Source organism: Bos grunniens, chromosome 21 (genome assembly GCF_055505025.1).
Source record: "Bos grunniens cultivar Pamir isolate PY7600 chromosome 21, Bosgru_T2T1.0, whole genome shotgun sequence".
NCBI lineage: Eukaryota > Metazoa > Chordata > Mammalia > Artiodactyla > Bovidae > Bos > Bos grunniens.
Genome location: NC_141185.1, coordinates 41,234,178 through 41,255,857, shown reverse-complemented (window position 1 = coordinate 41,255,857; position 21,680 = coordinate 41,234,178). Strand labels below are relative to the sequence as shown.

Below are 21,680 nucleotides of genomic sequence, written 5' to 3'. Positions count from 1 at the left end.
ATGGCCAATATAGGATGCTCTTGAAATTGGGAAACTGACACTCATTACATTTAGATCATTGATCGTATGACTGGAGGGGGCCCTAACCCTGCCAGCTCAGACCCGGGGCCCTGGGAGTAGGTGAGGGAGGGTGTAGATCATAGGATGGACAAGGGGAGGAGTTGGAAAAGTGAAGTAAAAGGAAGGATTTTTTTTAAAATTTTAATTGGAAGCTAATTACTTCACAATATTGTGGTGGTTTTTGCCATACATTCACATGAATCAGCCATGGGTGTACATGTGTTCCCCATCCTGACCCTCCCTCCCACCTCCCTCCCCATCCCATCCCTTAGGGTCATCCCAGTGCACCAGCCCTGAGCACCCTGTCTCATGCATTGAACCTGGACTGGTGATCTATTTCACGTATGATAATATACATGTTTCAATGCTATTCTCTCAAATCATCCCACCCTCACCTTCTCCCACAGAGTCTAAAAGTCTGTTCTTTACATCTGTGTCTCTTTTGCTATCTCTCATATAGGGTCATCATTACCATCTTTCTAAATTCCATATATATGCATTAATGTACTATATTGATGTTTTTCTTTCTGACTTACTCTACTCTGTATAATAGGCTCCAGTTTCATCCACCTCATTAGAAGTGATTCAAATGCATTCTTTTTAATAGCTGAGTAATATTCCATTGTGTATATGTACCACAGCTTTCTTATCCATTCGTCTGCCAGTGGACATCTAGGTTGCTTCCATGTCCTGGCTATTGTAAACAGTGCTGCGATGAGGGGTACACGTGTCTCTTCCAATTCTGGTTTCCTTGGTGTGTATGCCCAGCAGTGGGATTGCTGGGTCGTATGGCAGTTCTATTTCCAGTTTTTTAAGGAGTCTCCACACTGTTCTCCATAGTGGCTCTACTAATTTGCATTCCCACCAACAGTGTAAGAGGGTTCCCTTTTCTCCGCACCCTCTCCAGCATTTATTGTTTGTAGACTTTTTGATAGCAGCCATTCTGACTGGTGTGAGATGGTACCTCATAGTGGTTTTGATTTGCATTTCTCTGATAATGAGTGATGTTGAGCATTTTTTCATGTGTTTGGTAGCCATCTATATGTCTTCTTTGGAGAAATGTCTGTTTAGTTCTTTGGCCCATTTTTTGATTGGGTCATTTATTTTTCTGGAATTGAGCTGCAGGAGTTGCTTGTACATTTTTGAGATAAATTCTTTGTCCATTGCTTCATTTGCTATTATTTTCTCCCATTCTGAAAGCTGTCTTTTCACCTTGCTTATAGTTTCCTTTGTTGTGCAAAAGCTTTTAAGTTTAATTAGATCCCATTTGTTTATTTTTTCTTTTATTTCCATTACTCTGGAGGTGGGTCATAGAGGATCCTGCTATGATGTACATCAGAGTGTTTTGCCTATGTTTTCCTCTAGCAGTTTTATAGTTTCTGGTCTTACATTTAGATCTTTAATCCATTTTGAGTTAATTTTTGTGTATGTTGTTAGAAAGTGTTCGTTTCATTCTTTTACAAGTGGTTGATCAGTTTTCCCAGCACCACTTGTTAAAGATTGTCTTTTTCTCCATTGTATATTATATTCTTGCCTCCTTTGTCAAAGATAAGGTGTCCATAGGTGCATCGATTTATCTCTGGGCTTTCTATTTTGTTCCATTGATCTATGTTTCTGTCTTTGTGCCAGTACCATACTGTCTTGATGACTGTGGCTTTGTAGTAGAGCCTGAAGTCAGGCAGGTTGATTCCTCCAGTAGGAAGGATGTTTTAATAGGAACATGCAGGGGCTGTGGAAATTAGCGTCCTAGGTGGTGCTAATGATAAAGAACCTGCCTACCAATGCAGAAGATGCAAGGGACACGGTTTGATCCCTGGATCAGGAAGATCCCCTGGAGGAGGAAATGGCAACCCACTCCAGTATTCTTGTCTGGAGAATCCCATGGACAGAGAAGCCTGGTGAGCGCTAGTCCATAGGGTCGCAAAGTGTCAGACATGACTGAAGTGACTTGGCACGCACATAGCACACATGAGGAGTATACATTTCAAAGCCAAGTCGTTCTCATGCATCGTGAGGTTCAGCCCAGCAGGTGGACAGGCGGCTGGGCTGATAGTCCTGAGAAAGGAGGAGTTTACATCCTGTCCAGGCCTTTTTCTGCTGCTTTCCTTCTTGAGCTCAGGCTTTGTCCTTCCTGCTGGTTGCCTCAGGTTGGTCGTGACCCTTCTCAGAGACTTGTCTATGCACAGAACAACACCAACACCGCCACGTGGTACAGCAGCTCCTACCACCAAAAGCTACCCCCACGACGTACCAGGGGCGCTAAGCGTGGTCAGAGATCTTCTGAACTTTCTGTCCAGCAGACAGCAACCAGAGTGCCCAGAGCAGAGAATGTCTTTTTGCAAGCACAGTGGTTCTACCCTGGGGGTGATTTCTGTCTCCCTCGGGATACCTGGCAATCTCTGGAGACAACTGGAGTCATGACTGGAGGGATGTATTGATATCCAGTGGGCAGAGGCCAGGGATGCTGCTTCTGGTTTATGTTTTGGTGTTTTGGCTACAAACCATGTGGGATCCTAGCTACCCAACCAGGGACTCAGCCCGCACCCCCTGCATTGGAAAGCAGTCTTAGCCATTGGACCCCAGATGCCGCTAAACATTGTGCAATGCACAAGACAGTCCTCACAACAAAGAATTATCCAGTCCCCAAAGGTCAACAGTGCCAAGGTTGAAAAAACCGTAGTCAAGAGAAATGAGATCAAGAAAATCTTTTCTCAACCTTCTGCATGTGTGCTCACTCAGTCGTGTCCAACTCTTTGTGACCCCATAGACTGTAACCCACCAGGCTCCTCTGTCCATGGGATTTCCCAGGCAAGAATGCTGGAGCGGGTTACCGTTTCCTGCTCCAAGGGATCTTCCTGACCCAGGGATCAAACCCATGTCTCCTGTGTCTCCTACCTTGGCAGGCAGATTCTTTACCACTGAGCTACCTGGGAAGCCCTTGAATCAAACCAGCTATAGTTGGATTTATGTCTCTGTTCATGTGCTGAAGCAAGGGAAACCCATGCCACTTTACTATTTTAAAGTACAGAAATAAACCCTTTTGTTTTTAGTTCAGTAGGAGAAAGGCTTGTTTAGCTGAGCAATTCCAGCTGAGCTATTTAAAATCCTAAAAGATGATGCTATTAAAATGCTACACACAATATGCCAGCAAATTTGGGAAACTCAACAGCGGCCACAGGACTGGAAAAGGTCAGTTTTCATTCTAATCCCAAAGAAAGGCAATTCCAAAGAATATTCAGACTACCGCACAATTGCACTCATTTCACATGCTAGCAAGGTTATGCTCAAAATCCTTCAAGGTAGGCTTCGAAGTACCTGAACTGAGAACTTCCAGATGTTCAAGCTGGATTTAGAAAGAGGAACCAGAAATCAAATTGCTAGCATCTGTCGGATCATAGAGGAAGAAAGGGAGTTCCAGAAAAACATCTGCTTCATTGAGTGTGCCAAAGCCTTTGACTGTGTGGATCACAATAAACTGTGGAAAATTCTGAAAGAGATGGGAATACCAGACCACCTGACCTGCCTCTTGAGAAACCTATATGCAGGTCAGGAAGCAATAGTTAGAACTGGACATGGAACAACAAACTGGTTCCAAATTGGGAAACGAGTACGTCAAGGCTGTATATTGTCACCCTGCTTATTTAACTTATATGCGGAGTACATCATGCAAAATGCCAGCCTGGATGAAGCACAAGCTGGAATCAAGATTGCCAGGAGAAATATCAACAACCTCAAATATACAGATGACACCACCCTCACGGCAGAAAGTAAAGAGGAACTAAAACGCCTCTTGAGGAAAACGAAAGAGAAGAGTGAAAAAGCAGGCTTAAAACTCAACATTCAGAAAATGAAGATCATGGTATCTGGTCCCATCACTTCATGGCAAATAGATGGGGAAACAATGGAAACAGTGACAGACTTTATTTTCTTGGGCTCCAAAATCATTGCAGATGGTGACTGCAGCCATGAAATTAAAATGCGCTTGCTTCTTGGAAGAAAAGTTATGACAAACCTAGACTGTATTAAAAAACAGACTACACTTTACCAACAAAGGTCCGTCTAATCAAAGCTATGGTTTTTCTAGTAGTCATGGATGGATATGAGAGGTGGACCATAAAGAAGGCTGAGCACTGAAGAATTGATGATTTTGAACTGTGGTGCTGGAGAAGGCTCTTGAGAGTCCCTTGGACTGCAAGGAGGTCAAACCAATCAATCCTAAAGGAAATCAACCCTGAATATTCATTGAAAGGACTGATGCTACAGTTGAAGCTACTATATACTTTCCACCAGATGCAAAGAGCCAACTCATTGGAAAATACCCTGATGCTGGGAAAGACTGGAGGCAAAAGGAGATGGGGGAGGCAGAGGATAACATGGTTAGATTGCATCACAGACTCAATGGACATGAGTTTGAGGGAACTTCGGGAGATAGTGAAGGACAGGGAAATGTGCTTGCTGTTCATGGGGTCACACAGAGTCAGATAGGACTTAGCAAAGTGAAAGTGAAGTCGCTCAGTTGTGTCCGACCCTCAGTGACTCCATGGACTGCAGCCTTCCAGGCTCCTCCACCCATGGGATTTTCCAGGCAGGAGTACTGGAGTGGGGTGCCATTGCCTTCTCCAAACTGAACAGGGCTTGTCAAATCAACTCTCTGACCTAAGGACTCCACCTGGTGGTTCTCTCTGGAATGAAGTGAAGTTTACATTGGTTCTTTTTTATTTTGAAAAAACCACAAAGCAAAATTACAGAACAGTTGAACAATTTGAAAACAAATTACTGACATACTACCCTCAGTTCAGTTCAGTCGCTCAGTCGTGTCTGACTCTGTGACCCCATGAACCGCAGCATGCCAGGCCTCCCTGTCTATCACCAACTCCCGGAGTCCACCCAAACCCATGTGCATTGAGTCGGTGATGCCATCCAACCATCCCATCCTCTGTCGTCCCCTTCTCCTCCTGCCCCCAATCCCTCCCAACATCAGGGTCTTTTCCAATGAGTCAGCTCTTCGCATCAGGTGGCCAAAGTATTGGAGTTTCAACTTCATCAGTCCTTCCAATGAACACCCAGGACTGATCTTCTTTAGGATGGACTGGTTGGATCTCCTCACAGTCCAAGGGACTCTCAAGAGTCTTCTCCAACACCACAGTTCAAAAGCATCAATTCTTCAGCACTCAGCTTTCTTTATAGTCCAACTCTCACATCTATACATGACCACTGGAAAAACCATAGCCTTAACTAGATGGACATTTGTTGGCAAAGTAATGTCTCTGCTTTTTAATATGCTGTCTAGTTTGGTCATAACTTTCCTTCCAAGGAGTAAGCGTCTTTTAATTTCATGGCTGCAATCACCATCCTCAGTGATTTTGGAGCCCAGAAAAATAAAGTCAGCCACTGTTTCCATTGTTTCCCCATCTATTTGCCATGAAGTGATGGGACCGGATGCCATGATCTTAGTTTTCTGAATTTTGAGCTTTAAGCCAACTTTTTCACTCTCCTCTTTCACTTTCATCAAAAGGCTCTTTAGTTGTTCTTCACTTTCTGCCATAAGTGTGGTGTCATCTGCATATCTGAGGTTACCCTATCACTCCCTAAATACTTTAGATCATTTCCTATAAATAGGTATCTTCTCCTACATAAACACAGGAATCAGGAAGTTGACATTGATACATTTCTACTGTCCGTCCTCTGACTGGATTCACCTCTTGCTAGCTGTCCTGATAATGCCCTTAGCACAAGGGTCCAGTTTACATCATACTCTGCACATACTCATCATGGCTCTCATCTCCTTCAGTTTAGAATAGTTCCTCAGTTCTTTGACTTTCGTGACCCTGAACATTTTCAAGATGACCAGCCCTCAGCCTAAGTCCTGAAGGACTTACAGGCTGTCCCTCTGTGTGTGCTTGTCTGAGGTTTCCTCACATTTCCATTCTGGTCAAGCGTCTTTGACATTAATCTGTCAGAAGCAATGCTGTGTTCTTCTTATTGCATCCTAGTAGGTGATACAGGACTTTGATTTATTTCATTATGGGTGACGTTATCTTTAATCATGTGAAGAGGATTCCCCCTCCCTGGGCTATGAAGCAGAAAATGTTTTCCTGTCCCAGACCTACATGACCATAGTAAAACTGCCCTCACCCCCTGCCCAAAGGAGAGCAAAAGATGCTGTCAATGGGTAGAGCTTCCTGAGGTAAGAACTTCTGCTGATGTCTCTTCTTGAATTGGACCTTTTGGAAGCTCGTTTCTTCTGCAAAATGCAAGAGGCAGTCACATTTCCTATCCATGTGATTCAAATTACAGCCCAAATTATGATTTGGTGATTTGGGGAATAAGATGTTTTCTTAGACCAAACTGGATTACAGGGAGGATGCTCTGTGTGTTAGTTGCTCAGTCATGTCTCACTCTTTGTGACCCCATGGACTGTAGCTCCACTAGGCTCCTCTGTCCATGGACTTCTCCAGGCATGAATACTGGAGTGGGTTGTCATTTCCTTCTCCAGGGGATCTTCCTAACCCAGAGATTGAACCTGGGTAGTCCTGCATTGTAGGCATAAGGACAGTATTCCTGCTACCTGTGAGGTTTTTGTATTTAAGCAGTTTAAACCCCCCTCCCCAAGAGTGAAAGGTAAGCCACAGAATATACTTATACCTAGAATATATATAATAAATTCCATAATGAACTGTTTAAAAAGCAGAGAACCCAATAGAAACAAACGGGTGAAAGACTTGAATGGGCACTTTGCAAAAATTATCAGAAGGCAGCACAGGAGAAAATCCTCAACTTCATGGTAGCTCAGTAGTAAAGAATCTGCCTGCAATGCAGGGGACAAGGGTTCGACTATGGACGATGCCACATCCCGTGTCCAGTTAGCTCCACTCCTGGGGAATCCAGGCGCAGCTGCATCAAGTCCATGCACACGAAGATTCACAGCAGCGTTTCAGAGAATCGCTGGAACTGGAGCAACCGGCGCAACCAGAGGGTAAGGTGAGAAGCAAAATGGGTATGTTATGGTATGAGAGGTACAATGGAATTGCATACAGCAGCAAGTAAACAAAGCACTGCTGCCTCCAACCTGGATGGATTCCAGGCAGGACACAAAGCCGAAGAAACCAGGTCCAGAAGCGGACTGCACCAGTCTCTATGAAAAGCAAGCAAAACGAATCTGTGATGTGGGATTCGCGGCTGCCTTTAGGGGCGGGTTGGGAAGGCGGGTGTGGGAGGTGGTTTCCGAATAGTGTTTCTTCAGGTGTGCTCTCGCTGCTGCAGACCTCTGATCTGCGCACTTTCCTGCGTGTCAGGCGTCAGCAAGAACATCTTAACTCTCCAGCGGCAGCGGTGGTGGTTTAGTCGCTCAGTAGTGTCCGACTCTGCGACCCTATGGACTGTAGACTGCCAGGTTCCTCTGTCCGTGGGATTCTCCAGGCAGGAAAACTGGAGTCGTTGCCATTTCCTCCTCCAAACTGTCCAGCGAGCACAAGCCTAACCGCAAACTGGACCTTGAGGGGTGACCCAGCCCCAATCTGCACAGGGGGCCAAAATCCGGGACCCATCACTGGATCCCACGAGGACAGTCACAGCCTCCCTTTCACCTTACGGCGCATTGATGCTCGAGGAAGTTACCCTCGGGGGTTTTCATACTTTGTTAGCTTGCTAACACAACGCTCCGGATGCGCGAGAGGAACGGAGACACAACCAGAGGTGCTGCAAAGCGCGCGAGACATCGGAGGCGGAGCCCGAGCCCGAGCCCGGGAGGCGGAGCCCGAGCCCGAGCCCGTGGGGCGTGACTCCTCGATTGATACAGCCTGGATGCCCCGCTGCGCGCGCACGCGAAAGGCGATTGGTGCTGCCTGGCGGCGCACGCGGGGAACGCCGGGACGTCGGTGCGGCGGGACAAGCAGGAGGAGCGGCGGGCGGGAGGCTGCAGGATGGTGAAGCTGACGGCGGAGCTGATCGAGCAGGCGGCGCAGTACACCAACGCGGTGCGGGACCGAGAGCTGGACCTGCGGGGTGAGTCGGGTGGTGGCAGGCGGTCCGGCCTCCCCGCCCGCCTGGTGGCTTGGCCCGGCCCAGCCGCGTGCGCTAGGACCGCCGGAGCGTGGCCGGCAGCCTGCGTCCAGCGCCCATTGCCGGACTGGATCCTGCCGTCGGCGGCGGAAGGCCCTCCCTGGGCCTTTCGAGGCGCGCTCAGCCCGGCTCCTCCCTGCACACCGGGGCCACCGCGATGGTCCGGTCACACAGCGGGCGTCTTCCGGGCCGCCGGGCGGTCTGAGCCGTTTAGGGGCAGCGGATAAACGCACGGGTGCTTGCGGCCGTCGTGAGGGGGTGGACGGGGTGCGGAGTGAGGGAGCGGTGTACGGGCCGGAAGCTGTCGTTTCCCCTGCGTTTCCTCGCGTTGGCTTCTGCTGTCTTTTTCCCTCTACCGGAGCGTTTTTGGGAGCGGACTGTGGGCGCTAAGCCGGCGCTGCCGCCTACCGGCGGAAGCGGTGCGGAAGCCCCCAAACCGTTCGAGTCCTTAGGAGGAGGCTTCTCTGGCGGTACGGCCATCGGTCTTGTCCTGAGATCCGCTCCCGGGGAGAAACGCCGGCTGCGGGCTCTGCCTTCTGCTGGCTTTCTTGTCCGCTGAAAGCTCAGGACTTTGGTTTTTGTTGAAATCGAGTTTCTCAGAGAAAGGTTGAACTCGGGAGTAAACAGGCAGACTTCACTGCCTTCTCTCCGACTCCGAAGTGCGCCCAGCGTTGAGGATTCTCGTTTGAGTGCAGCGATTCCTTTGTTGTAGCCCTTACATCTGCTTGGCTCCATTAACTTCTTCGAGTAGCTGGCGCAGTCTTTATGCCCGTGTTGGACGCATCGAGGTGTTTGAGTGAGCTGTCCGCGGGGTGACTTACCGTTGTGTATCAACCACTGACTTTCAGCTCTAGGTTTGAGCTGGGGGAGGTGAAGTAAGGGGGAAGTGTTTTAATACTAAGACGATATCCCAGAGAGTTCTAGGAATCTGGCCTGTGGGATGCAGACGACTGTTGTCCACCCCGGGTGGACAGTGCTTGGACGCTGACAGCCGCTCACAGTGTGAAGTCCTGTTAGGCCCTCTCTCTAGCTCCGAGACCTTGCTTAGAGCAGTGTGAGGCACTTGTAAGTAATCTTGAAATGGTTAGCCGCTGGTTCCTGCTGATGAGTACTGTCATCCTTATGGCCCTCATCACCATCACCTTGCTCACATCCACAGCTGGACCGGAAGCTTCCCGGCAGCTGAGATTTGTGACTGTGTTCTTCCTTGTGTTGTGTGCCAGTATTTTGGCAGGGTCTGGTGGTTGCATAGGTGCCACGTAAACACTTTGGGAAGGAACGTTAAGCTGTGAGTCAAGTTACCATGAAATGCTATTAAAGTTTTAAAGTGCCTTTTATTTATGTTAATACTTGTCTGGGTTTTTCTCCTTTTTACAGGGTATAAAATTCCTGTCATTGAAAATCTCGGTGCCACCTTAGACCAATTTGATGCCATTGATTTTTCCGACAATGAAATCAGGAAACTGGATGGTTTTCCTTTGTTGAGAAGACTAAAAACATTATTAGTGAACAACAATAGAATATGGTAAGCGTGTGCTAGTGGAAAGTAGCTTTCTCCCCTAGAGCAGAAGCTGCAGAGTTCCCTGAAGAAGCTGCAGTGTATATGCCAGTTAAACTAGATTTCTATTTTTTTTACCTGCCTATTTCTCAAATGGTAAATGAGCAATTTCCCCATACAGATTCAGAGTTTTAATTTGTCATTGGTCAAGTCTTATTTGCATCTATTCAGAAACCTGGTATATTTATATATTCATAGTAAGTTTCTAATTTAAATTAATTTAAATTAAAAATCTGGTGCTTTGTACCAGATTATAATTATTCTGTATAATTATTTCATTTCTAAAATAATTATAATTATTAGAGGAGTCATACTAAAGAGATACATAAAATGCAACAATTACAGTTTTAACGGAATATCTCATTTTGCCTCAAATCCTCAGGTATTTGTTTTTCTTTAACTGCAGCTGATTTGTAGAATATTGTTTATAGAAATTAAGATTTTTTTTTTAACCCACTTTCATCATCTCTGCGGGCTTTCCAGATGGCTCAGTGGTATAGAATCTGCCTACAGTGCAGGAGACATGGGTTCAATCCCTGAGTTGGGATGATCCCCTGGAGGAGGAAATGGCAACCCACTCCAGTATTCTTGCTGGGAAATCACATGGACAGAGGAGGCTGGCAGGCTATAGTCCTTAAGGTCCCAAAGAGTTGGACACAACTGAGCACACGTGCGCGCACACACACATCATCTCTAAATTTTGTTGGAAAAAAGTTATTGAAGGTGTGTTGATAGGGTCTTTTAAGACGTTCTGGGTGGTGAGCTGCTTTTTTTAAATAGGCACATTTCTCCTGAGTTAAACTGTTGACTGTGGTTTGGTTATTGTGTATCCTGTGGTTCTGAGCTGTGACTGCAGAAGCAGGTGTATTTCTGTGCTTCCTGCTGACCAGTCCTAAGATGAGTGAGGTCGTTTGTGTCCACAACACTTTCTTCTTGTCTTGGGGCTATTATGGTGGTTGGCGGGAAGAGGCCATTGGCAGTATTCTGGAGGCGTGGGTTCTCAAATCATCCCGCTTGTGTGACCTCAGACACGCCTGCTCTTTGTGCCTAAATTTCCTTCCGTCAGATAGTGTTGGAAGGAGGATCTACAAGGTTCTTCCCACTTTGAAGTCCTCTGGGCAAGTGTTTAGGTCAAGTTTTTAGCTTACTGCATTTTGACTTTTATTAAGATTTTGTCTTTTCCTTTTAGCCGTATAGGTGAGGGGCTTGATCAGGCTCTGCCTTGTCTGACAGAACTCATTCTCACCAATAACAGTCTTGTGGAACTGGTAAGTCAAACGGGGAAAGTATATTTACAAGGAGGAGTTAAAGGCACTGCCTGTCTTTAATAGAAAACTTGGAGAGTCCAGAAGATTATCTCATTACCTTTTTTCTTTTTCTTCATTATTAGGACATGGGGTTTTTTTGGTTGTGTGTTAAACACATCTTCCACTCTTGGTCACTCACCTTTGGACTCCTGGGGGCTTGATGGAGCAGTTCCTAATTCCAGCTTAATCTGTGTCACCGGTCTGTTGTCCTTGGTGCTTTGAGTTCTGTTCAGCTTCTAAAGAGACTCACCCATTCTTTTTTTCTAGAGTTTCTGTGTCCAGTATGCTAGCCACCAGCCACAAGTGGTTACTGTAAGATATACCAGAAGTATAAAAAACACTACAGATTCCAGAGATTTAGTGCAGAAGAAAAATATACACTGTCAATAATTTTTTATATTGACATTAAAATGGTAATATTTTGGAAAATAGGTAAAACAATATATTAAAACTAGTTTGTTCTGTTTTAATGTCACTACTAGACAATTACATATGTGACATACATTAAATTTTGTTAGGGAGTTTTATTCAAGAAATTATTGTTTTACTCCACATTTAGATCAACAATCATTTGAGATTGGTGTTCTTTTAAGATAAGGGGCAAGTTTCATTTTCTCTATTTGGATATGACTATTTTGATCCACTTCTGCTTTTTAAATTTCTACTCTGTATGTATAATTTTTAACAGCGTTGAGCTTAGGCTATATATTGTTTGTAACCTAAATTTTTCACTTAAATACTAGATACTGATATTCTTATGGTATGACTTGATTTTTAGGTTGTTATGCCCTTGACCCCTCCCTTCCTTGCTCCCTGACTGTTCCTTTCCTGAGGGACGAGGTCCCTGACTGTCCTTTAGATTCCCAAGGGAGTGCTTGGCTCCAAAAGTCAGAAAGCCCCCGATCTGAGGCTGTATCCTTTCTAAACTCCGTGAGGTATTTAACCCAAAATGTGTGTCCATGCGGAATGTGTGGCGTATTGGGGCAGTGCATTCTGTGTGTTGTGGTTGTGCTTAAAGCTGTTCGCACAGATGAAGGCTGTCCTGTCAGTACCGAAAGAGGCATATTAAAATTGTGTGCTAGTGGATTTCCCTGGAGTTCTGTCAGTTTTACTTGTATATATTTTCAGGTTACTTCATTTGATATATCCAGATTTTATGTATCTTACTGATGAAATGAACCTTTTATCATTGATATTTTATTAGTGGATAAGGAAATGGCACCCCACTCCAGTACTCTTGGCCTGGAAAATCCCATGGATGGAGGAGCCTGGTAGGCTACAGTCCATGGGGTCTCGAAGAGTCGGGCACGACTGAGCGACTTGACTTTCGCTTTTCACTCTCATACATTGGAGAAGGAAATGGCAACCCACTCCAGTATTCATGCCTGGAGAATCCCAGAGACAAAGGAGCCTGGTGTCTGCTGTCTATGGGGTCGCACAGAGTTGGACACGACTGAAGCGACTTAGCAGTAGCAGCAGCAGCAGTGCAGTTTTACCTTGGCGTCTGTTTTATCCACTGCAGTATAACAAAACAAGCTTTCTTTCTTTCAGTTCATATTTGCGTGATCATTGTTTTCCATCCAAAATTTAATTTTTTTCCTCTGCACTTATATTTTAAATTTGTGTCTTGAGAACAGGATTTGATAGGATCCTTTTTTAAAATCCAGTGTAAAGTCTGTCTTTAAATGGAATAGTCTGTTTATGTTTAATGTAATTACCAGTATATTTAAGTTTATCTTGTCTCTTTTCTAGAATTTTTTTACTTGTCTCATCCATCTGCAAATATTTTTCCTCTCCTTTATTGCTCTTTCTCTTTTTGGTATTCCACTTCTTCTGATAGTTTAGAAATTAACTGATTAGTAAATAGACTCTGTTTCTTTTCTTAGCATACTGGGAATTAGCATCCAAGTGTAAAGTTAACCATAACCTTTACCTCCTGAACGAAACAGCACCATAAGCATCTCACCACCCCTGCATCGAAACATCACTGTGTCGTGCACAGTCTGTGTGTGGGTCTGTGTGTGTAAAGTTACCATTCTTTCTTTTGTGTCTTGCAGCTTTATTGAGCTATGATGGACAAATGAAGATTATAAATATTTAAGGTGTATAATGTGAAATTTGATATCTGTACCCTGACACCCACCCCTTCATGTAACCAGTCTATGTGTGTGTGCAGTGAGAACACTTGAGTTCTATTTTTTTATCGTATTGGGTACACCTTATGTTATTTTTAATGATAGTCACCACATTGTACATTAAATCTCCAGAATTTATTTATTTATAACTGAAAGTTTATCCGCTTTAATCAGTAGCTTCACCCCCCTTTTCCTTCACCTCCCAGCCTTTGGTAACCACCATTCAACTCTCTGTTGCTATGAGTTCCGTTTTTTGAGATTTCACTTAAAAGTGAGGTCCTGCAACATTTGTCTGTCTTTGCTCCATTTCACATTGTTCTGTAGATCTCCTTTAGTGATGGTACTCCAGTTGCAAGCATCAGTGCTCCCTCCAGTGTTGTCATGAAGAGTGGCAGCTCTCTGAGCTTGTGGCTCTGTTCCCCTCCCCTGTGTTACTTGTGTTTTTCCTCATCATCCCTTTCGGCACTGTCCCACTCAGTTTAGATCTGTTATGGCAGTTTCTCATTCGTGTGGGGCTTTGTTTCGGGAGGCCCTCCAGGCCTTGTCACACACCTGGTGTGCTTGGAACATGCCTGTCTTTGGCTACTGTTCTTAGGCTGGATGCCTGTTGCCCTGTTTGCCTTTCCCCCGCTTCTTCCTGTGTGGTGTCGTCACCGCGCAAGTCTTACAGCTTTCACAATAGTTGGTCCTTACTGGTCCCAAGTTGAGGTTCTTGCCAGAATACATTTTCATCTGGTTTGGCTGTAGCTGTTGACCATATCTTTTTGGTTTTCCTATCCTTGTTGCACTGTATTTTATAGGACAGTTTGGGAAGATTAAAAAACTAACTCGCGTTCTTCCTATATATATATATTTTTTTCCCTCCCTTATAACTATACTCCTTGTCCTTGGAAAATGTATTTGAAGAGATTTAGGGGAACCTAGAATAAAGGTAACAAAGGTGACATGCCTGCATTGCTCCCAGGCAGCGGCAGCAAGAACCACCTCACACCAGGTTCCCTGTACGAATAACCTTCCCTGGAGATACATCACTTTTCACATTGCTTTTTTTTCTCAATCATTACTCAGTAGCTCTTTTGAAGTTGCTACAGGAAATGATATATATTTTTTCTTTTTGTCTCTTCTGCTGTTGAGACAGAAGCTGTTGTGTCCGGGATATTAAAAAGTTCAAATTTATGAACCAGTTATTCAGTAGAATACACCAAGCGTCTGTGATGTGCTAGGGCTGTGCTGGGTGCTGGGGCAGGAAAGACAAATTAATGTATGAAAGACAAAGTGTATCCTTCTGCAGAGCTGTCAGCATGTAATGGGATCATGGTGGGCTGTGGTGTTTGTGTTCTTACCTGTGGCTGTTATTTCACAGGGTGATCTGGACCCTCTGGCATCTCTCAAGTCACTGACTTATCTGAGGTATGGAAACTGTTTGTGGTGGTGACAGTAAAGTCTTTTAAAATAACAGCATTGCTGGCCTTGATGGTAAAGTTATAGTAAAAAGTACTTTTAAAAAAACAAATATTGAAAATGTTTCCTTTGGGCTCTATTAAATTTCCCTAGCATTAAGTTCTTATGACATTGAAATGTGAAGAATAGTGAACTTTTCCTTACTTCCTGGACTCATTAGACTTTATTAAAATGGACCTCTTGAATGCTGTGCTAGGAACAACACTGGCATCAAACTGTTCCTTTTCTTGTAGTATTCTAAGGAACCCTGTAACCAATAAGAAGCATTACAGACTCTATGTGATTTATAAAGTTCCACAAGTCAGAGTACTGGATTTCCAGAAAGTGAAACTAAAAGTAAGTGTTACTCTGTTGTAAGTCGTTATTGGTTGGTGCTTTTCCTTAATACTTTTGTTACTGACTTTTATTATTAGTTTGTAATAGGAATGTGGCGGGGGTGGGTGGGCAGGGAGTGTTAAGTCGATTTTTTTTCCATAGCAGTGTTTATGGTGGGACTTATAGTTAAGGTGTGTGTGTGGGGCTGGTCATTCCAGAGGTGGCCTGGCTTCAAAGCCACCATGGGCTTTGTCACAGCAGACGGCCTGCCTAGATACATGCTCTTGGGGAGCTTCATATCATTCACTTTGCACTAGCTGTAATTGTCAGGATGATTCTCCCATTGTTGGGGATTTTTTTTTACCTTCCTTATTTCCCAGAGAGCCCCTCCTGGAAATTTTGGAGAGGGGGCTCTGCTCTCTCCAGGGACCTTCACAGAGCAGGGGACTGCTGTATCTCTTCTTATTTTGAAATGGGCTTTGTGGTATTTTACCAGCCCAGAGTATTCCAGGAGAGTTTTCTTCCATGTTTTCTGAGGAATGCATCTAAATGCATGTGGTATTCCTATTTCCATTAACTCTGTGTGTGGTGTCGCTGTAGGAGCGTCAGGAAGCAGAGAAAATGTTCAAGGGCAAACGGGGTGCACAACTTGCAAAGGATATTGCCAGGAGAAGCAAAACGTAAGATCCGGATATCCAACTTCACTCCACTTCACCTTCAGAAACATTATCTGTCTGGCATTTTGCCTCTTGCAAAATGAAATGAAACACCTGTGACTAATACAGTCCTAAATTTGCACAGTGATGATCCATGGCCCACAGTGGCCCCTATATCATGTGAGATTTCTAGCAGATGAGAGCAGACGCTCCAGTATTCAGTCTGCTGTGATAGTACTGCACCCTCTTCCTCTGTGGCAAGATGAACTGGGTGGTGTTTCTGAAGGAGAGAGTTTCTTGTATCAGTTTGTTAACAAAGATAAGATACTACACTGGTTGAATTACTTTCAAAGCTTTTGAAAGTAAAAGAGAAGCAATTTCTGTCAGTTTGGATTTGACAGTTTTGTTCTTCCCTCCCCTCCCAAGTTTCAATCCAGGTGCTGGTTTGCCAACTGACAAAAAGAAAGGTGGGCCATCCCCAGGGGACGTGGAAGCCATCAAGGTGAGCACGAGTCAGGATTCTCAGACTGGAGTGAGCTGTTCAATCATGTAGTAACTCAAGTAATGAGTTAGACACCGCAGGTTTCTCCCACGGTTGTTAGAATCCAGCTACATTTTTGTAAGGAAAAACTAGCTTTCAGTTCAGTCGCTCAGTCGTGTCCGACTCTTTGCGAGCCCATGAATCACAGCACGCCAGGCCTCCCTGTCCATCACCAACTCCCAGAGTTCACTCAGACTCACATCCATCGAGTCAATGATGCCATCCAGCCATTTCATCCTCTGTTGTCCCCTTCTCCTCCTGCCCTCAGTCCCTCCCAGCATCAGAGTCTTTTCCAGTGAGTCAGCTCTTTGAATGTGGTGGCCAAAGTACTGGAGTTTCAGCTTTAGCATCATTCCTTCCAAAGAAATCCCAGGGCCGATCACTGGTAGGATCTCCTTGCAGTCCAAGGGACTCTCAAGAGTCTTCTCCAACACCACAATTCAAGAGCATCAATTCTTCTGCGCAGGCGCTCAGCCTTCTTCATAGTCCAACTCTCACATCCATACATGACCACAGGAAAAACCATAGCCTTGACTAGACAAACCTTTGTTGGCAAAGTAATGTCTCTGCTTTTGAATCTGCTATCTAGGTTGGTCATAACTTTCCTTCCAAGGAGTAAGCGTCTTTTAATTTCATGGCTGCAGTCACCATCTGTAGTGATTTTGGAGCCCAGAAAAATAAAGTCTGACACTGTTTCCACTGTTTCCCCATCTATTTCCCATGAAGTGATGGGACCAGATGCCATGATCTTCGTTTTCTGAATGTTGAGCTTTAAGCCAACTTTTTCACTCTCCACTTTCACTTTCATCAAGAGGCTTTGTAGTTCCTCTTCACTTTCTGCCATAAGGGTGGTGTCTGCATATCTGAGGTTATTGATATTTCTCCCGGCAATCTTGATTCCAGCTTGTGTTTCTTCCAGTCCAGCATTTCTCATGATGTACTCTTCATGTAAGTTAAATAAGCAGCCTTGACATATATACAGCTGACAATATACAGCCTTGACATACTCCTTTCCCGTTTTGGAACCAGTCTGTTATTCCATGTTCCGTTCTAACTGTTGCTTCCTGACCTGCATACAGATTTCTCAAGAGGCAGGTCAGGTGGTCTGGTATGCCCATCTCTTTCAGAATTTCCCACAGTTTACTGTGATCCACACAGTCAAAGGCTTTGGCATAGTCAATAAAGCAGAAATAGATGTTTTTCTGGAACTCTCTTCCTTTTTCCATGATCCAGCGGATGTTGGCAATTTGATCTCTGGTTCCTCTGCCTTTTCTAAAACCAGCTTGAACATCAGGAAGTTCACGGTTCACGTATTGCTGAAGCCTGGCTTGGAGAATTTTGAGCATTACTTTACTCTCATGTGAGCTTAAATATATTATTTGACCAGATTTTGACTTGAATTAATTATATGAGCTGGTCAAAGTGGAGGCAACTCTGGTCTTCTCATTTTCTCAGTATGCATTTATCTGAACAGTTAGTTACCTTTGCTTGCTGTCTTGATTTTTACTTTGAAGGACTTGCTGCCTGAAAGATCCTGCTTGATGAGAAATCCTAATTTGGTAATGCTGCCTCCTAAATCATCCAGTGACATAATTCCAATTAACTAGAATTTTAGGGCATATGCACTGATTATTTGCTCTCCTGTAAAAGGGTCTGCAGCTCTTTACCAATTTGGGAACTTCATAATTTGGTTTTGGGGTTGATTTCACTGTGCCAGCAAAATTCTTCCTGCGAGAGAGACTATTTAATATTCGAGTTCAGAAAGGTGGCATGAGTTTGTGTGAGTGTTTTCTGTTAACTGGATGAAGATAACTGTCCATCTCTCTTGTTTCCTGGTGTCCAGAATGCTATAGCAAATGCGTCAACTTTGGCTGAAGTGGAGCGGCTGAAGGGCTTGCTGCAGTCCGGTCAGATACCTGGCAGAGAACGCAGAGCAGGTCAGGAACCACGTTCTGACTTCCTTTCCAGATTAATGATACACTCCTAGTGATCGCAAATTGCTTTAGATGTTACGATCCAAGGATGCTCGAATAGTGCCTCCTTACCATTATAATCTACACAAAATGCCTTTAAATGCTCTTTGAAAAGAAATCATTTGATAAAAAAGCTTATGTCCTAGGACTCTGGGGTTTTTGTGAAATTTGAGACAAATGTTAGTTCACAGCCATGGAGTGAAAGCGAACAGTGGAAGTGACCATGATGCCTTTGACCCCTGTCCGTGTGGGCCCACTTAGCAGTGGGAAGCATGGGCTCTGGAGCCAGCCAGACTGAGGCTCAGAGCATAGCTTCACCAGCTTTGTCCTTGGATGAATTTCTTAACCCCACTTGATCTTAAATCTGTTTGCTCATCTTTAACCAAATAGTAGTAGTGGTGACCTCAGAAGGTTGTTGGGAGGATTAAGTAAGAGGCTTCCTAGGCCCTGAGCACCGGGTGTGAGCTGTTCTGATTGTGGACACCGGCTCTGTGTTGGGCAGCGTGATGGACACTGACTGGGGTATAAAGTGAAAACTGCTAAAGACGGTGCATGTTACAACTTTGACATGAATGTAACTGGGGGCTCTGTCTAGACCAGTGGCTCAGGGCAAGTTCCCTTGAGGAAATAATGTTTGAACTGAAGCTAAAAGTGAGTAAGACATTCATTAGAGCAGCAGTTCTCACTGTGTGGTCCTTGGGCCCCTGGGGGTCCATGAGGAAAACTCATAAACACCGAGGCATTATTTGCTTTTTAAGTGGTGTGACCATTTGTGCCTGATAGTGCCAGAGCAACGGCAGGTAGAGTTGCTGGTGCCTCAGCCCAGGTACATGGGTTCACAGGACCAATGATACTAGGTGTCATTCTGAGCTGCCGGGTACCCAATGAGGTCCTTTGTGAAGCAGTGAGGATCATTGGCATTCCTGGGTATCACCCCAGGGACACATCATTTGATGTGAAGAAATGGGCCAACATTTGCGATCTAACCTTTAAGAAACTACCATTTTGGGGAATTCCTGGTGATCCAGTGATTAAGACTCAGCTTTCATTGCCCAGGTTTGATCCCTGGTCAGGGAACCAAGATCCTACAAGCTAAGTGGGGAGACCAAAAGAACAAAAGCAAAAAACTACCACTTTTGTCAAGTTTTGGCATAGTATCAAAAAAATATCCACAGCTGCCTGCACAGGCTGTTAAAATACTCCTCCTTTTTCTCACTGCATGTCTTTGTGGGCCTGGCTTTCTTCACACCCTTTAGTCAAAACATATTTTGGCGAGTAAAGTGATGAAGGCAGAACAAGGGCCCGTCTACCATTGGGCAGACATTGCAGAGATGGGCAAAAGTGGAAAACTGCACCAACTTTCTCATTATATATTTTTATTTTAGAAAATATTGATACTGTATTTTATAAAAATACAAACATTAATGGTACTAGGTTTATTGTTTTAAGGAATTACTGTTTTTTTAATGCTTTCAGTTTCCAGCATAGTATCGATAAATGTAGTCTACTTGAAGAAAAGTTCTTTGGGTGCTAAAACTAAAGTATTTGAGAACCTGTGACCTAGACAGAGCAGAATGACATTCTCAGGGGAAGGAACACTCTGTGGTGAGAGAGCCTTGCACCCTGGGCCTGAAGGAGGACTGTGAGCCAAGGTCCAGGGCTGGCGGGGGGTATGGGTGAAACAGGCTGGCAGGGAGAGCTCTGAGTCCAGCCAGAGGGCCCTGTAGGCCGTGAAATGAGGGACCTGTGACCCTGAGAACAGCACAAGCTGCCAAGACCCACAGGGCTAATGACAGGCAGGGAGGAGGCTGTGACACGTGGCTCACTTTGGCTGCAGCGTGGCAGAATTTCTGTTACTGTGCCTCCCCTTGAGCATGTTATGTGGGCCTGGGACTCATATGGGGCTTTTCAGTGTCGTCTGAACACATGTGGGGCACCTTGAGGAGAGAAAGGTGGGAATTGTTTGTGGTTCTCTTAGGTTTCAGTGGGCCCAGGCGTCTGAACGGCAGTTCCTGGTGACATTCTCGCTTTCTTTAGTTTTGTGTCTAGAAATGTAACGTTTGGGTCTAACTGGAAACATAATTTAGACAGAATCACTGGCTGACTATCTGCAGCATGTAGTAGGTATCCTCTCCCATCTTTCTTTGGAAGGTTCCTAGTTTCTTTGCCGATGGCAAAGTAAAGTAAACTTTATGTTTACTTTAAACATAAAGTATAGGCTTTTTATCTTGATAAAACATGAGTTACAGGCTTGACCAGAGTGGGTTAGAACAGCAGGCATAGAGTTGACTTTCATGAAGCAGCTTTGTGACCCATTCCCTAGAAGCTGACCATCCTTCCAGGGCCTGCCAAAGACAGGTGGTCCCTGGACCTAAGTTCCTCTAGGCTGAGGCTGCTGTCGGGCATCTGCACCTGGTCTAGGGTCTGGCAGGCAACAGCAGCATCGTGGGTGGACGCCCACACATGCTCTAACCTAGGTGTGACTTGGCTTTGTGTGTTTTCTAGGCCCCACTGATGATGGTGAAGAGGAGATGGAAGAAGACACCGTTGCAAATGGGTCCTGAGCAGGGCAGCCTCAGCACCTCAGGACGTGTAACAGTCCACCTAGGACAGGTCCTGCCTTGTGTCAGCAAAGTAGAGTTCATCAACATTGTTGAAATGCTCAAAACTGCTGCTTGTAATTTTGTAATACAGATTTTGAAATCTAAAACCCAGTTTTCTACCAGTAGTACAAATAAAGGACACTCTCTGTGCTGCGGGTTGTGTGTCACTGGGGCGTGTGCAGTGAGGTATGGATATGGGGAGTTGGAAATGCAGCAGGGCGGCTCTGTGGGCAGGCTTCCCAGTCCTCTTGAAATGTTTAGATTTTTTAATTCATAATAAAACTTAGATTATCTGTGTGCTGCTACTGGTTGTTAGAATTTGCGATATTGGCTGCATTTTTTTCTTCATGAAGGCTCACAGACATCATTAAAGACAGCCAGGCCCCAGGGCTTTGCAAGAATCAGTGTCCTTTGAAGTTTTTGTTTAACACTCTGCACCAGCATGTGACGATAAATTGCTGATTTGGACAGTTAGAGGGAGTGTGACATCTGCCTGTCAGTCAGTGGGATTCAAGAGATTGGGACCACCCTGGACCAGCGCTTCCCCAGCTCAGTGCACTGTGAGCCTCGGAGGTCTTGTCAGAGCGCAGGGTCTGTTTTGGGCCCTGAGGCTCTGTGCCTCTTGTGGGCTCCCAGGAGCTGTCCCCCAGAGGGGACACTAAGGATCTCCAGCCTTCTGCCCACCCTGGCCTCACCCACCTTACACCTTCAGCTTCTCCAGGGACTCGTTACAGAAAGCACTTCCCTTGCTCTTTGCAAGTAGAGTGTGATATGGGGTCTTACCTCCTGTTCTGTGAGCAGATCGTATTCCTGGGTGACTGCCATGTCAGAAACCAAGATGTGTACTCAGCTCCTGGCTGCACCAAGAGGACTGCCCTGCAGGGGCCAGGCTGCTGGGGCCTGAGTGATACTTGCATCTTCTGATGGAAAGTAGAATTCAGGCCTGACAAGCAGTTTGTGTGCAGCTTGCTTTCAAAGGGTGTTTCAAGGGATGAAGTTCAAAACCCCAG

The 21,680-nt window shown here is 45.1% G+C and overlaps 1 protein-coding gene across 2 annotated transcripts; it reads left to right on the top strand.

Moving 5' to 3' along the window:
* Nucleotides 1–7,944: 7,944 nt before the first annotated feature.
* Nucleotides 7,945–20,975, top strand: SNRPA1 (small nuclear ribonucleoprotein polypeptide A'). 2 transcript variants are annotated; one of them, XM_086364089.1, is made up of 9 exons: nucleotides 7,945–8,064; nucleotides 9,499–9,646; nucleotides 10,869–10,947; nucleotides 14,485–14,531; nucleotides 14,816–14,918; nucleotides 15,498–15,577; nucleotides 15,980–16,055; nucleotides 17,938–18,031; nucleotides 20,573–20,821. In XM_086364089.1, the coding sequence occupies exons 1-9, from the start codon at nucleotides 7,983–7,985 to the stop codon at nucleotides 20,629–20,631; spliced, it is 768 nt and encodes a 255-aa protein (XP_086220215.1). In that variant the 5' UTR covers nucleotides 7,945–7,982; the 3' UTR covers nucleotides 20,632–20,821. The 2 variants fall into 2 exon arrangements, 1 of the variants encoding a protein (XP_086220215.1); XR_015149867.1 differs by lacking the exon at nucleotides 15,498–15,577 and having other exon boundaries at nucleotides 20,573–20,975.
* The last annotated feature ends 705 nt before the right edge of the window (nucleotides 20,976–21,680 follow it).

Coding starts and splice junctions, on each gene's coding strand:
- SNRPA1 (XM_086364089.1), top strand. CDS start 7,983: ATGGTGAAGCTGACGGCGGAGCTGATCGAGCAGGCGGCGCAGTACACC. Junction 9,647..10,868: donor GTGAACAACAATAGAATATG/GTAAGCGTGTGC, acceptor TTTTCCTTTTAG/CCGTATAGGTGAGGGGCTTG. Junction 16,056..17,937: donor GGGACGTGGAAGCCATCAAG/GTGAGCACGAGT, acceptor CCTGGTGTCCAG/AATGCTATAGCAAATGCGTC.